A 17,361-nucleotide genomic window follows, 5' to 3' on the forward strand; every position below is an offset into this window, starting at 1 on the left:
GGCACAAGGTCAGGACAATCTGTCACTCGCATCACCTCAAACCCAGGACATGCAACAATAATTCTTGAGGGGGCCATTGTGTTCCGGGCTGGGGGGATTTGGTGATGAGCTAGGGTATGTTACCCCTTTTGCCCCCTCATGGCACCGGGGATGAGCAAACCACAACCTTCCACTCAATAGACATACTCAAGTCCCACCCTATATTTTTCCTGTTTTTCCTTTCATGTTTCACTCAGATATACGTAACAATAAGGAAGAAAAGACTATCACAACAGTTTCATGCCAACTTTAACAGTCCTTTAAAAAAAAGGCTTCATTTTCTTCAGTCAAAAATATAATGATGTATTTCTTTCTCATGAGTTTAGGGTGAAATATGACTTGGACATGTTTTTGACAGGTTTTGTGAGATTTACCCTTGTACATGGTTCTATTTGTACATTGCAATTCAGTAGTCATCATACACATATTATTTAAATAAACAAATGCTATTGCGTCTCTGTCCAGGTCCTGGAGTTCCCCATGCACATGTCTTTGTTATTATAACACATCTTTTTATTTATATCATAAGCTCGTAAGTCAAGCCTCCAAGACCATAATGTGCAGCACTGGGATACTCCGGGACCAGGACTAATGTCATAATTTTCAACACATTTAGCTGTACTGATTTTGTGTTAACAGTAGGTATTGTGGTCATAAATTCATCTGAAATTATTGGTATTATCATATAGCATTGCATCTCTCCCGAGTGACTAGAACTACTTTATTAAATTGCATCCTACACCCCAATGGCAACCACAAATCATACCTACTTCACAAACTAAAGTCTTGAGAGTATAAAGAGACTTTAAAGTTTGTATCTAAACTAAATATTTTAGCAAATCTGTATTTAATGAGCTGGAGTTTCGGCCTACGACACTTTCAGCTACATTCACAAGAGTTCATTTTTCATGGTCTCTTGGTTCCTTTGCTGAGTTTGTCTCCAAGCTCCTGGATCAGTTCAGCAAGTTCTTCAGTGGCCTGTGACTTTTCCTCCAGGAGCTCATAGCGGAGGCTGGAAATGTCCTGCTTGATTTCCTTCAACTCGCCTGTGGAGAACAGAAATGTGAAAACAAGGGTTTGACAGGTTTCAAGAAAAATCTGGCTCCTATATCACAGTTATCTTTTTAAAGTTCCACTATTATGCTTTTTTGGATATTACACTATAAAAAACACTGGTTTAAAAACAACCCAAGTTGGGTTGAAAATGGACAAAACCCAGCAGTCGTCCGATTCCTCGACTCTGAATAGCCCCAGAGTCGGAGTCGACTCCAGCACAGGAATCGACTCTCGGTGTCGACTCTGTTGCTGTGTCCGGAATCGCTCACTTGTTTACTGATTCTCGAATCCATAGGCTGCATAATGTCTATGGTTAAGTACACTAATCAAGCAGTGAACGAAATGAAGCGAGGAATTCGGACACTGACGAATCGCGTCAGAGAGCTGGCGTAGAAACCTTGTCACATACATTTAGCTTACTTTAGAAACAGATAACAGTCGTAGTGACTTTAGTTTGTAATTATACATACCTCCGTGTCAGCTTTAGTATTGATGGTACCTTATATTATTGCAATAAATATAGATTTGATTTTCCATAGTTAACAGTGTTCATTAAACTAACCATACGTAAAAATGATAATAAAAAAAAACTCACATTAACAATAAAAACATTAATAAGTGTACATTATTGTATGCAGTTTTTATGTACTGTATTAATTTTAGTTTCTTTAACTCTCATGTCCAAGTACTTTTAAGACAATGATCATGTGCGTTTAGCGCCATCCCTCGACCATATGAATTCATTAAAGAATCCCTGCTTTCTCGTTCATTTAATTCTGACATAATATTCGACCACAGATGTTTTTCGTGACTTTTCTCTCGGTAAAATTAGGCATCGGCAATTAGCAACATTGATCGTACTCATCAAGTCATCTCTAAATTGGACTAATTTGGACAGTCTCGCTAAACGTGTGTTGTTTTATTGAGGGGATTGAGGGGAAAAATAAATTAAGTGTGTGGACTGCCAGGCTTATTTATGACGCTTTTTGATGTACGGTAAATGGAGTCGAGGAGTCGATTCCATCGACTCCCACAGTGGGAGTCGGAGTCAACCAAAAAACCTGGAATCGAACACCCCTAGTTCAAAGTGCTCAATAAATGGTATGATAATGGCTCGATAAATTACTGTCTCCCAAAAGAAAGAAGTGCTTCTGAACTGCCTGAAATGTGTCGTCAGTAAATCCAGTCTTACTTCTACCATGAACCTACATAGGTTTGTAACAGATCTGCATAATGCCAGGCTATGGTCTTCATTGGCTGCCCACATACAACGTCGACCTGCCCTTAAACACTGTTGTAGCTGAGGCCTAGAGGAGTTTTGGTTCATGTTGTCAACATGTTTGAGAAGACGCTGCCATGAGAAAGTAATCACTTTGCATGCGCTTCCAAAGGATGGGGACTCGAGCTCGAATTGATATGGTAAAACTGACGCCTCCAGAGCTGAAATTCAGATATGGTAATAGGCGTTTTGTTTCTGGCACAAACTGTAAATGGTCGACCAATCACAACAGACTGGGCCATCTGACCAATCAGAGCAGAGTCGGCTCTCAGAAAGGTGGGGTTTCGAGAGACTGGGATAGTTCACCCAAAAATACAGATTCTATCATCATTTACTCACCCTCATGTTGTTCCAAACCTGTATGAGTTTCATTTTTCTATAAGAAGATATTTTAAAGAATGTTGGTAACTAAACAGTTGATAGTAGCTATTGATTTCAATTGTATTTTTTTCCTACTATGGAAGTCAATGGCTACCATCAACTGTTTAATTACCAAAATTCTTCAAAGGTGCCCTAGAATCAAAAATTGAATTTACCTTGGCATAGTTGAATAACAAGAGTTCAGTACATGGAAATGACATACAGTGAGTCTCAAACACCATTGTTTCCTCCTCCTTGTGTAAATCTCCTTTGTTTAAAAGACCTCCGAAGAACAGGCGAATTTCAACATAACACCGACTGTTACGTAACAGTCGGGATCATTAATATGTATGACCCCAATATTTGCATATGCCAGCCCATGTTCAAGGCATTAGACAAAGGCAGCCAGTATTAACGTCTGGAGCTGCACAGCAATCATCAGACTAGGTAAGCAAACAAGGACAATAGCGAAAAATGGCAGATGGAGCAATAATAACTGACATGATACATGATTACATGATATTTTTAGTGATATTTGTTAATTGTCTTTATAAATGTTTCGTTAGCATGTTGCTAATGTACTGTTAAATGTGGTTAAAGTTACCATCGTTTCTTACTGTATTCACAGAGACAAGAGAGCCGTCGCAATTTTCATTTTTAAACACTTGCAGTCTGTATAATGCATAAACACAACTTCATTCTTTATAAATCTCTCTAATAGTGTGTAATGTTAGCTTTAGCCCGTTAGCCATGGAGCACAGCCTCAAACTCATTCAGAATCAAATGTAAACATCCAAATAAATACTATACTCACATAATCGGATGCATGCATGCAGTATGCATGACTAACATCTTGTAAAGATCCATTTGAGGGTTATATTAGCTGTGTGAACTTTGTTTATGCAATGTATAGTCGAGAGCTCGTGGGGCAGAGGGAACGCATCTCTTGAAGGGGCCGCAGCCTGAATCAGTGCATAGTTAATGATGCCCCAAAATAGGCAGTTAAAATAATTAATTAAAAAAAATCTATGGGGTATTTTTAGCTGAAACCTCACAGACACATTAAGGGGACACCTTACACTTATATTATATCTTGTAAAAACTGGTTCTAGGGCACCTTTAAATATGTTCTTTTGCGTTCAACAGAAGAAAAAAAAACTCATACAGGTTTAATGATGACCAAGTTTTCATTTTTTGGTGAACTATCCCTTTAACAAACAGTTTCAGACACTGAGAAAAAAAGGTGATATTATGAGAAAATAAAAGTGTTTTTTGAACTTGGATGCATGAAATCCTATTGTAAGGAGGCATCCAAAACAAAATGTTGAACTTTTAAAATAGCATAATAGGTACACTTTAATACTTCAGGGGTTTATCACTTGAGATGTATGTGATCTGGCATGTAAAACATCAGTTACCGAAATGTATTTTAGGGCAAATGTAAATCAGGCAAGAGACACTAATGGATGAAGAAATTTGTTGAGTGAATAAAACGGGTAAATCTTACCTTCATTGATCTCATCACTTTCACTGTCAATTTGGGCTTTCAGGACATACCGCTTGATGAGGCGCTTCATGAGTTTCTACGAGAGAAGGTTTAGAATAAGGTTTTGCGTGGCAATTCATGTACAGGAACATTTTAGGATAAAAAAAATCTATTAGTACTTGATATCGTGTGGGGTGTTTGATGGGATTTCTAACTGTGAATCCCTCTTGTGCTTGGTAAGATCGAAACCGATGAAGCTGTAAAGATATAAAAATTAAGAATGGCCATTTCTCGATTTGAACAATTTGAAAACCCTTGCTGACCTCTGACCTTAGACCGTGAATTGGCCATTCCCATGTCCTGCTGGCTGCTGTTGCTACGGACCCTGGCCTTGCATAAACTCACTAGGCATGCTTTGGTGCGCTGAGCCATGTAATAGAAGGATTTGGGGCTGGGCATTAGATTAAACGGGGGTGGAAGAGTGCTGCCTTCATCAAAATAGGAGAGCCACAGCTTTGCACGAGCAAACTTCCATTCTACATCAGAATCCTCCTGTTGTCATGCACACAAAAACGTATCTATTATGACAAATTATCATTTGAAGTATTATTATTTGTTTTCAAAATACATTTGTCTCACCTCAATTTCCTGGTATGAGTGGTTAATCATGGCTATGAGCATATTAAGCAGGACCACCACCATTGTGACATTATAGACCCCATAAAGCACGTAACCAATGTTCTCAATGAACTTATGATCGTACTTCAAGACCACAGAGATCACCTCAGATAAACCAAAGATGGACCAGAACAGCGTTTTAAAGCTTTCTTCTACCCTGCAACAGAAACATACATGCAAAACAACAAGGAAACATTCACAAATACTTCTTAAATTGCATCATAATTTACTAACATCCAAAACCTGCATGACTACCTTTCATTGGATGAACACAAAAAGCAGTATTTTTGAGATATTTTCTGAGCTGCTCTTTTCAAACACCAAAATTGTATTAATTTGAGAGTTGAGGGAAAGATTTTCAGCTTATTTTTTTTCTTTTTTTTTTTTTCACAGAAGCTATTATACAATAACCGTTCCAAAAGTTTGGAGTCTGTAAGTTTTTTTTTTTTTGCTTTATTTGATTGAAAATACAGTAAAAACAGTAATATTGTTAATATTACAATTTAAGATGACAGTTTTCAGTTTTCTATTTTAATATATTTATAATTTATATGATTTATTTAATATATTTTCAATTATTCCTGTGATGTTGAAGCTGAAATCTCATAATCATCACTCCAGTCTAGAAATCATTCTAGTATGCTGATTTGCTGCTCAAGAAACATTTCTTATTATCAACGTTGAAAACAGTTGTGCTGCTTAATACAGTATATTTTATAGAAACTGTGTTGCTTTTCTTTTTAGGATTCTTTGATAAATAGACATTTCAAAAGAACACAGTTTATTTAAAATAGGACTTTAACATTATAAATGTGTTTACTTTTTGTTAATGTTCTTGCACCCTTGCTAAATATAAAAGCATTAATTTAAAAAAAAAAAAACTTTTATGGAAAATATCTTACTCAGGACAGTACTAAACAAAAAAAAAAAAAAAACAACAAAAAACAAACAAACAAACAAAAATAATAAAATAAAAGATGTTTGCGTTTAGTTCACAAGACAAAACAATAGCTGAATTTATTAAAATAACCCCATTCATAAGTATGTGAACCATTGATTCTCAATACTGTGTGTGGTTACCTGATGATCCACGATCCACCGTTTTTTTGTTTTGTGATGGTTGTTCATGAGTCTCTTGTTTGTCCTGAGCAGTTAAACTGAGCTCTGTTCTTCAGAAAAATCCTCCAGGTCCTGCAGATTCATCAGTTTTCAAGCATTTTTGCATATTTGAACCCCTTCCAGCAGTGACTGTAGGATTTTGAGATTCATCTTTTCACACTGAGGACAACTGAGGGACTCAAACACAACTATTAAAAAAGGTTCAAACATTCACTGATGCTCCAAAAGGAAACACAATGCATTAAGAGTCAGGGTGTGAAAACTTTTGAACAGGATGAAGATGTCACAATTTTTTGTTTAAATGTCATTGTTTTTCATTTAGTAATGCCCTTCGGAAGCAACAGAAGATACTTGCTTGTTTCCCGGCAGAAAAATAAAGTACAATTTACCTTGATATTTGAATTCAAAAGTTTTCAGCCCCCGACTCTTAATGCATCGTGTTTTCTTCTGGAGCATCAGTGAATGTTTGAACCTTTTTTAATAGTTGTGTTTGAGTCCCTCAGTTGTCCTCAGTATGAAAACACAGATCTCAAAATCCTACAGTCACTGCTGGAAAGGGTTCAAATATGCAATAATGCTTGAAAACTGATGAATCTGCAGGAGCTGGAGGATTTTTCTGAAGAAGAGAGCTCAGTTTCACTGCTCAGGACAAACAAGAGACTCATGAACAACCATCACAAAACAAAAAAACAGTCGTGGATCATCAGGTAACCACACACAGTATTGAGAATCAATGATTCACATACTTATGAATGGGGTTATTTTAATACATTCAGCTATTGTTTTGTCTTGTGAACTTAATGCAAACATCTTTTATGTAAAATATCTTACTCAGGACAGTACTAAACAAAAAATAACATGCATTTTTTATTATCCCTCTTATTTTATTAAAATAATTCTCATTTTCACAGATTCTGCAAGGGGTTCACATACTTTTTCATGCCACTGTATATATCTATCTTACAGACCCCAAAATTTTGAACTGTTGTGTATGTCTTCAGAAGAATTGGAAAATAGTGCGTAAGTCATATAGACTAATTTTAAAGTACTTTTATGAATAGTTTGATTAATTAATTAATTTATTAGCTTGACAGCCACTGATCACAAAAGAGCAGCCTGAACATTCTGCAAAATATCTCCTTGTGTGTTCCACTGGATACATTTTTGGTTAACTATCCCTTTAATAAGTTAATCTAAAATGTAATAATTGCTGTTATAATTTTTATTATCCTTTTGTGGACTTACGTGGTAAAAGCAGGGTTGTATTTTGCTCCTAAGTAGTAGGAATACAAATTAAACATGCCGATCATGAAGGCAAGGAAGACCATGATAAATATGACCATGAATTTAAAAATATCCTTAACAGTGCGCCCAAGGGATATTTGTAAGGGTCCGAAACTCTCGTTGGCTGGCAGAACGTAGGCGATACGAGAGAAACTGAGTACCACAGCGATGGAGTACAACCCCTCAGAGATGAGCTGAGGATCTGAGGGAAGCCACCTGTTCCTGGCTGAGAGAGAGGAAGCAATTTTTGGTGTCACCACTTGATGGCAGCATTTTGTTTCATTTCAGACAGCTGCAAGAAAGTCTGTGCAACTTTTATTAGCATTTCATTGAGAACAGAAACAGGACTTCTGGACTTTTATACTGGTATGTTACAGTTCTTTAGATTTTTATGTATTGAATGTATATATTATTTTTGTGACATACCATAAGTGAAGTAGGCCACGTCTGCTGGTAATGAGGCATTGATCAAGTCTGCATTGGTCACATGCAAATCCACATACAGCTGTGCATGGGAGGCTCGCAGGAAAGCCATGAGCCGCGCAGTGAATGATGCCACGAAGACCGACAGCATGCCAAAGTTTAACACATTCCACAAATGCATAATGTATTCACGCGGCCCATCGGCCCAAACCTCCTTGCACTCCGTCCAAATCATTCCTGTTCAGGGGAATCAAAGAAAAGACATTAAGCCCAACAGGTTTAATTTTGGAGGTGGTCTGACATACACATGTGGTAAGGAGAACCTTAGCAAAAACTGTAAATTACTTTTATATGTATATATAAAACTTTTAAATTTTATATATATATATATATATATATATATATATATATATATATATATATATATATATATATATATATATATGCACGTAACTAATAAATATATTCAAAATAATGTCAGACAACTGGGTCAAAGACATCAAGCTATTTTTGTCCAGATCTATTCAATTATTTAAAAAAATCAGAATTAATAATTTGTGATATTCATAGAAAATGTTTTAGATGTTTAAATATACTATCATTCAGAAGTTTGTGGTCAGTAAGGGTAAAGAAATGAATACTTTTCTTTATGCAGGATGCATTAAACTGATCAAAAAAGATAAAGACTTAGGGCCCTATTTTAACGATCTAAACGCAAAGTGTAAAGCGCACGGCGCAGGTGCACTCAGGGCGTGTCCAAATCCACTTTTGCTATTTTAACGACGGAAAAATGGTCCGTGCGTCGGGGCGCATTTTTGAAATGGGTTGTCCCTATTCTCTTAATGAGTAATGGGCGTAACGTTCAATAAACCAATCAGAGTGTCATCTTCCATTCCCTTTAAGAGCGAGGTGAGCTCGCACCATGGCGGATTGCTATTTACATGGCGGAATTTGTTGGCGGAAAAGCTGAATGCTTTTCAAGCGAAGAAACCGATCTTCTCGTGCGCAAAGTTAAACATTTAGTTAGAAGTTAAACGAAGTTACATTTTTATATTTATGTAGCCTACACAATAATATTCTTTTACACTGTAATCCTTTTGTTTTTAATATTTGGCATGTTTGTGTGATGCGCATCCCTGTGTGTAATAAGCAAAGTCAACGCGCACTGTGGACGCGCCCAGAGGCGCAGTTTCTACCAACGCGCTCTAACAAAAAAATATTGCACCATTGACTTTAGACTTTAGACCAGGTTTGAGTTGGTCTATGGCGCAGTCTATTTTCAGCTCCTTAAAATAGCAATGCGCCTGAACACACCTCTTTTTTTAGACCAGCACGCCCATGGGCGCACTAATTAGCGCAAATGTGCGAACGGCGCCGGACGGACGCAAACTAGCAAACACACTTGCGCTGCGCCTTGCGTCACATTGCTGTTTTCAACATTGATAATAACAAGAAATGTTTCTTGAGCAGAAATTCAGCATATTTAAAATGTTTTTTTAAGGATCATGTGACACTGAAGACCTGAGTAAAGGCTGATTCACACCAAGAACGATAACTATAATGATAACTATATTAGCATCCACACTAATGCAAGATATCGTTCTGTTTATTCTAAGCGCCCGTTGCAGTTACGTTTTCTGCCACTTTAAATGCTCATGCTCTTTAAAGCAGGATGAACTCTGATTGGCTGTCAATGTTTTATCATACATCAGCTGGAAAAAAATTGTTCTGAAAGTGATTCCAACGTTACTGTTTATCATTACAGCTGTGGTGTGGACTCTGCTATTCTTTTATATTTAGAACAGTTTTTAGAACTATATATTTCTTGTTATTGTCATATTTGGTGTGAATGGGCGTTAGAGGGATAGTTCACCTAAAAATGAAAAAATGAAATCTTTTTTCAGACGAATACAATCAGAGATATATTTAAAAATATTCTGGCCCTTCCAGGATTTATAATGGGAGTGAACGGGAGGCCTGTTTTGAAGGTCAAAAAAAATTAATCCATACATCATAAATATAATCCATACAGCTCCAGGGGGTTAATAAAGGCTTTCTACAACAAAGCAATGGGTTTTTATAAGATAAATGTCCATGTTTAAAACTTTACTAACTAGAATAACTAGCTTCCCGCCGTACGCATCGATTTGCAGCGGATGAGTAACCTCTCACACATGATGCAATAACGAATCTACAGAAGCGCAGAGGAGAGAGCAAAACAAAACACCGGTCTAAAGTCTAAAATGAAAAATTTCAAAGAGAAATGTCAGAGAATTTCTATATAAGAGAAGAGGAGTTTGAGTTTGTGGCACAGCCCTATTTGTTTAAACCGTGAGAGACGTCCAAGCTTATGATACTCCTATATCCAGTGTCATACATCGCTTCAGGGGTTACTCATTTGGCGCAAGTCGACTTGCACAGAATGCGTATGGGTCTTCTGCCGGAAGCTAGTTATTTTAGTTTATAAAGTTTTAAATATGGATATTTTTCTTGCAAAACCTCATCGCTTCACTTCAGCTTGGTAGAGCCAGGATATTTTTAAATATATCTCGGATTGTGTTCGTCGGAAAGAAGATGGTCAAATACACTTAGGACGGCTTGAGGGTGAGTGAATCATGGGATCATTTTCATTTTTGGGTGAACTAACCCTTTAACGATGCTGAAAATTCAGCTTTGCATCAAAGGAATTAATTACATTTTAAAATATATTGAAATAGAAAAAAAAAGTATTTTAAATTGTAATAATATTTCACAATATTACTGTTTTTAACTGTATTTAACTGTATTTTCGATCAAATAAATGCATCCTTGGCGATTTAAAAAAAATATTTTCAACAAGATTTCTTATTTTATTTATTTTATTCACACTCTTTTAGACCCATGATTATATATGACCTAGCAACGATCTGCAGCTCATGCTTGACTGATACTCACCCAGTACCCACTTCATTATCAACATCTCTGTCCAAGAGAACTGAGTGGTTTTGATGCGAAAGATTTGCCGCGGATGATCAGTGATGGTTTCGTTAGGAAGGTTTTTGACTCCTGCGAAGCGGTCAGAGGCATTGAGAACAAGAAGACCGAGAAAGAGGGTGAATGAGACTGCGTGAGCTACAAATTTCATAAAGGGGCTGCGGAGAACCTGGCCCACCTGGAGAAAAGATCAAATGTAGAATATGTAACAAGTGAAAAAAAGGGAAGCCTTCCCAATGTTATTAGATGAACTGATTCTGCAGGATGATGATGTACCTTGCTGCAGGGCATAATCCAATATGCAATGGCAAGAAATGGCAAGCCCACCATCACTCCCAGCACTGTCCAACATTTCACACCAATTGACGTTTGCCTAAGGCCTGATAAATTCTCGTACCACAGCGTCAGTAACTGCTGTTGGCAGTTAGGATGAGCCACAAACTGTAGGAATATCATTGAATTAGCAATCACTTGGGAAACCATTCCACCTTAACCTATAAATCATTTTTCCCAGTACCTTTTTGACTTCATACTTAATGGCCAGTTTAACCCGGCTAAGGCAGGGCCGGTGGTGTTCGCTCGGAGGGCTCTGGTCTACATCTCCATTCAGAATGGCCTCCACTTCCTCCGTGTTTCTGCAGAGATCCAGAACGCCAACCACAAAGTCCTTACACTGCATGGAGAGTTTCCTGTAGTCATTCTAAAACAAAACAGAGCCACAGTATTATGACTTCAGGCGGGCTATTAATCACTAATACCTGAATCACTAAAAAATAATTCACTCCAAATGGGATGCAAATGGCATCTAGCAAACAGTGAACGCTCTGCTATGAAAGACATGGATGTGAGCAACACCTGAACACTCGGGAAAGTCCCATGTCGCACCTCTAAATGGAAGTCTGATTGATGTTTGCGTCGGATCTTCTCAAACAGAAATGTACCTAATGGAGGGCACCCAAGAGAAGCCCATCCTCCTAATTATAGCATCGCATTGTTTTATGAGAACAAACATTTTATGTGGAATTACAAAAGCGGAATCACTGACACGCCATTACAACTGTCGAAAGTGATCATCTGTAGAGAAAAACGGTGATGAGAGAATAATAACGGGGTGATTACTGGAAGCTCTCGATGGAGCAGTTTCAATTAATAGCTTGCTAACCACAATAAGAGGAAAACTGTCTGGATTTGAGAAGTCCTGATTAGATATTTCCCCAGAGTGACTATCAGCGAAGAACTTCTCCCGTTCATATTTAAATATAAAATAACACACATCGCCGAAGCGCATGAAGCTCTCTGGAGGGACGTTTTCTTTTGGAAAAATGTTGTGTACTGAGATTTTACTGAACCAGAAACTGTCATCGAAAAGCCTCTAATTTATAATGAGGATAATCTCAAGGGTGGGAAATTGGTTTTCGTGTGGAATATTCTGCTGGTCTAAGAGCTGGAATGAGTATAGACGTTTCTCTCAGAGAGACGCAGCTCATTACAGGGCCATGAGCACACTCTTCACGATTGGACACTTTCTTGATTAACTGAGAAGCTGTTTAAAATGTAGTTTGAAATAATCATGAGAGCCTTAAAGGAGTTCATATTATCCACAAAGTTCATAATGATTCATAGCAATGATTTAGCTCATTGTACCCTCATCATGAGGGGGATAACTGGGAGTGTTGTCCCATGTCCTGTGATGAGAGGGATCGATCAATCAATCAATCAATCAATCATTTTTAGAATTAATATCTTTCTTAAAAATTTTCTCATACAGTTTAAATGGGTCTCTCTATATGTGAAAATATACAGCTTCCCTATTTTAATTTTAGGAGATTTTTAAAATAATTTTTAATAATTTCTTAATTTTTAAAACATTTAACAAATTTTATATACAGCGGCATGAAAAAGTATGTGAACCACTTATAGAATCTGTGAAAATGTGAATAATTTTAATAAAATAAGTGAGATCATACAAAATGCATGTTATTTTTTGTTTAGTACTGTCCCGAGTAGTGTTGCACGATATACCGATACTAGAAAGGTATCGCGATACCCTGCTTTTAGAAACGGTACGGTTCTTCATTTTATTAGTACCGGTACTTTGAGTGCCAGCTGTATTTCCTAATGTGCGACAGCAGGGAGCAGTGTGTGTGCAGCGCGCTGCTTCTGAGGCACATTGAGTGCGTGTTTATTCCTGTCAACTGCGCAACCGCAGATGCACAAAGCAAAATATGGCATTATTTTGCTTACATTGCCGACAGTCAGGGCAAGCCCACGGACACCACAAAGCCCGTCTGCAAAATACGTTACAAAATAACGCAAGCGAAGGGAGCATCCAACTTGCCAAACATCCCGATTTGTACAGAGAATTTAAAGAGCGACAGGTTAGTGAATGTGATACCAGCGTTATGTTTATGCTCTCAAAAATTAAATGAGTGTTATTTATATTACTCATGCAAGCAGACATCCGCAAAGAGGTGTATTATTGAGTCTAATAAGTGATATCTGGTTGCTAAAATAAAATTAATTTTAAAAAACAAATATGTGAAGGGACTATACAATTATATTAAACCAATTTATGCTTTAATAACATTGCTCTAATTATTTACAGTAATCAATATTCTCACTGTCAAAACACTTACATGCAGGGCTTGATGACAGCCACTCCCACTAGCCACTTTGGCGAGTTGAATATAATTTAAGTTTACAGCCAAATGGTCGTCGAAGATCGTCGTAGCACAAAATTACAATCCAATCACACAATTCGTTATTTACATGCAGTTAGTGAAGGAGGGATAGGCGGAATTGCGCTGAATGACACACAACAGAAGCGCTCTCTCGCGTGCGCTCTCTCTCTCTCTCTCTCTCTCTCTCTCTCTCTGTCTGTCGCGCGCGCGATCAGTTTTCCTCGCGTCTGAATAGTCAAATACACGTGCACACAGATGTCTAAATGTCCATCATGTGGAGTATCTCGCGTGAATACAGTCTAATAGAATACTTAAGGTTATGGCTTAAGTGGACGTAAACAGGTGGGTAATAACTGGATATTTGTCAGTTACGTCCATGCATTCAGCAGCCCAATTAAATAGGCCTGTCCATCATTAATGTTAATCAAACAACAAAAGCTGTTAAATATGTTAAATAAACCTAGTGTATCTGAAAAAAGATTATTTTTAATTTACTACTGTTTTTGTAATTTGCTTCTTTGTTCTTTTATATAGCATAACACAAATAACTTGTTCTCATACTAGCTCATGCTCATACATTGTCCACCTCTTGCCCACCTGTACATACCAGCTGATATAAAATGTAATCTCGATTTGGGTGGTCAGTCTGCATTTAAAAGTTTGAAAGTGTTTTAAATCTTCTAAATCAAGTAAAATGACTCAAAGTAATTTAAGCATAAAAAAGTCAGCTTTAATCATATAAAATGTAATTTACCAACATCAAAATTGTGGCCAATAAAAATGCTGAGTGGCTAGTTACTTTGGGAAACCACTAGCCACAGTTCTGTCATATGTTATTTATTTACTTTTCCTACTGTTTTAGGTTTTTGCCATAGTATCGTTTAAGTATCGGTATCGTGATACTGAAGTTGGGTATCGTATCGAAGTCAAAATTTTGGTATCGTGACAACACTAGTCCCGAGTAAGATATTTTACATAAAAGATGTTTGCGTTTAGTTCACAAGACAAAACAATAGCTGAATTTATTAAAATAACCCCATTCATAAGTATGTGAACCATTGATTCTCAATACTGTGTGTGGTTACCTGATGATCCACGACTGTTTTTTTTTTTTGTGATGGTTGTTCATGAGTCTCTTGTTTGTCCTGAGCAGTTAAACTGAGCTCTGTTCTTCAGAAAAATCCTCCAGGTCCTGCAGATTCTTCAGTTTTCAAGGATTTTTTGCATATTTGAACCCTTTCCAGCAGTGACTGTATGATTTTGAGATCCGTCTTTTCACACTGAGGACAACTGAGGGACTCAAACACAACTATTAAAAAAGGTTCGAACATTCACTGATGCTCCAGGAGAAAACACAACGCATTAAGAGCCGGGGGGTGAAAGTACTAAATGAAAAACAACGATATTTAAATATAAGAAGAAATATTGTGACATCTTCATCCTGTTCAAAAGTTTTCACCCCCCAGCTCTTAATGTGTTGTGTTTTCTTCTGGAGCATCAGTGAATGTTTGAACCTTTTTTAATAGTTGTGTTTGAGTCCCTCGGTTGTCCTCAGTGTGAAAAGATGAATCTCAAAATCATTCAGTCACTGCTGGAAAGGGTTCAAGGGTTTTGGATTTTTCTGAAGAAGAGAGCTCAGTTTAACTGCTCAGGACAAACAAGAGACTCATGAAGAACCATCACAAAACAAAAAAACAGTCATAGATCATCCAGGTAACCGTATTGAGAATCAATGATTCACAAACTTTTGAATGGGGTTATTTTAATAAATTCAGCTATTGTTTTGTCTTGTGAACTAAATGTAAACATCTTTTATGAAAAATATCTTACTCAGGACAGTACTAAATAAAAATAACATGCATTTTGTATGATCTCACTTATTTTATTAAAATTATTCATATTTTCACAGATTCTGCAGGTGGTTTACATAGTTTTTCATACCACTGTATGTATATTTTTATATTCATCCTAGTTAGAGATCACAAGATATATCATTATTTTATTCTATTAATAACCTTAGTTTTTAATAAATAAACAAAATTATTTTATACATCTGAAATTACTATATAGAGGGTCCAGGTAAAAATTGAGTTAGTTATGGCTTCAGGATAGTGAAAGCTCTGAAATAAAAAAATAATAATAATAAAAAAATAAAATAAAATAAGACAAAAAAGTTGAATTTGGAAATAAAAAAAACAATGACAGAAGAGTCAACATTATAAGATAAAATGTCATAATCATGACATAAAAAGACATGAATATAACATAAAACATTGAAATTATGACAAAAAGTTGAAATTATGTGATAAATATACATTTTGTCTTAATTACGACTTCTGTTATAATACATTATTATAATTATATCATAATTGATTTATATAAAAATTATGACTTTTTATCTCATAATTATGACTTTTTTTAATATGTGAGGAAGATGGTCTTCCATACAACTCATGTTGTTCCAAACCTGTATGACTTTCTTTCTTCTGAGGAACACAAAAGAAGATATTTTGAAAAAACAAACAAACAAAAAATGTTGAGACAATTTTTAAAATATATTCTTTTATGTTCCACAGAAGAATGAAACTCATACAGGTTTGGAATTACATGAGGTGGAGTAAATGATGATTTCTGGGTGAACTATTCCTTTAATGTTTTCTCAAACAGTACAAATGGGTCTATATACAAAAATATTCAGATACTGCCTTTTCATCACAAACCCCTAATGTTGCCTACACATTCACATCTAAAAATTCTGTCCTGGGCCCATGAATTTGAGTGACCCCTGGATATGGTGTATGTGTGCCTGCTCACCTTGAACTCAGTCTCAATGTTGGCGAGTTGTGCCAGCTCATTGCTGAGCTCCAGGGCTGTGAGCACAGGGTCTTCACTAGACAGTGACAGATAAGCAGCACTGGCGAGGCCTTTATAAGCGTTCATCCTTAATCGTGAGTGGCTGAAAGAATCCTGCTTCTGTTTTTCCGCACACTCGCCGCACTTGCAGAAATAGTCGTGGGGTTTTTCAATGCGAGCCCCCTTGAGTAACAAGATGTGTACAATCTCGTACTCTTTGCAGTGGGCCGCCAGGATCATAGGTGTGATGTCTTGGGAGAAGCGAGTCCCGTCCTCATCGTATGCGTAGAAGTCGTCATCTCGTAGCTCTTGCTCCAGAGGACTCAGAGTCAGACGGAGACCGCCTTCGAATGCCGGATGGGCCAGGATGGCCTCCACTATCCGCACGTAGCCCTTGCTAATGGCTAACAGCAGGGCATCGCCCACTCTTGCCAGCCCCTCTTTCTTCAGCAACAGTTCTGTGACCTCCAGATGCTCATTTCCTACAGCAAGCTGCAATGCATTCTGGCCCATGTAGTCCACACAGTTTACATTCAGAGTCTTGGACTCCTCCAGCATCTTACGGACCACGGGGATGTTTCCGTACTCTGCGGCATCAAGGAAACGCTCCTCCTCTTCGGTCAGACTGGTGCCTCTCTCGCTGAACATGTACGCGGGGCCACGGACGGCCTGCCTGCGACATTTCTCTCTCAGGGTGGTGTGTCTGCGCTGCATAGCCTCAAACCTGCAGAACCCAAAAAATGAGGTTGAATTGGAAGAAAATTGGTCCATGACACTAATTCATCTACAAGAACATCTGCATTGGTTTTGGCCATTTAAAATTAGTCATGTATTCTGACAGAAGTGATTTTTAAAGCAAAAAATATACAATACCATTCAAAAGTACTGGAATATTTGATAACACGTTATTTCAGTGGTCCACTTTAGACCCGCTCTTCTCCCTTTTCCTGTCACAAATCAGATCGGAAAGGCATTTATTTTTAATAAAAATGAAGAAAATATTTGAAAAGTTGAAATAAAGTGCCTAATAAGTGTTTATAATAAAGTATTTATTGAGTTGGCAATAGATTTGCTCCTCTCTGATTAGTTGCTGCCAACTGTCTGTTGCCCTAATTAGTTGCCCTGTGTTT

The 17,361-nt window shown here is 37.2% G+C and overlaps 1 protein-coding gene across 4 annotated transcripts; it reads right to left on the bottom strand.

Moving 5' to 3' along the window:
• Positions 1-630: 630 nt before the first annotated feature.
• Positions 631-16,945, bottom strand: trpc7a (transient receptor potential cation channel, subfamily C, member 7a). Of its 4 annotated transcripts, none has more exons than XM_067399387.1 (11): positions 16,193-16,945; positions 11,215-11,397; positions 10,974-11,138; positions 10,659-10,875; positions 7,728-7,961; positions 7,263-7,527; positions 4,860-5,055; positions 4,551-4,772; positions 4,400-4,477; positions 4,242-4,317; positions 631-1,085 (listed from the first exon to the last, which is right to left on the bottom strand). In XM_067399387.1, the coding sequence occupies exons 1-11, from the start codon at positions 16,943-16,945 to the stop codon at positions 946-948; spliced, it is 2,529 nt and encodes an 842-aa protein (XP_067255488.1). In that variant the 3' UTR covers positions 631-945. The 4 variants fall into 4 exon arrangements, with proteins under 4 accessions (XP_067255488.1, XP_067255489.1, XP_067255491.1 ...); XM_067399388.1 differs by having other exon boundaries at positions 4,400-4,416; positions 4,517-4,772; XM_067399390.1 differs by lacking the exon at positions 4,400-4,477.
• Positions 16,946-17,361: the final 416 nt, after the last annotated feature.

The sequence above is a fragment of the Chanodichthys erythropterus genome, chromosome 10, assembly GCF_024489055.1.
Source record: "Chanodichthys erythropterus isolate Z2021 chromosome 10, ASM2448905v1, whole genome shotgun sequence".
NCBI classification, from domain to species: Eukaryota; Metazoa; Chordata; class Actinopteri; order Cypriniformes; family Xenocyprididae; genus Chanodichthys; species Chanodichthys erythropterus.

Bases quoted from the DNA above. Each gene is read 5' to 3' on its own strand.
- trpc7a (XM_067399387.1), bottom strand. From the start codon at position 16,945: ATGCAGCGCAGACACACCACCCTGAGAGAGAAATGTCGCAGGCAGGCC. The intron at 10,876-10,973 runs GTACATCATCAT...TCTTTTCTCCAG, and splicing joins GGATTATGCCCTGCAGCAAG to GTGGGCCAGGTTCTCCGCAG. The intron at 7,528-7,727 runs GTATGTCACAAA...CCTCTCTCTCAG, and splicing joins CGTGGCCTACTTCACTTATG to CCAGGAACAGGTGGCTTCCC.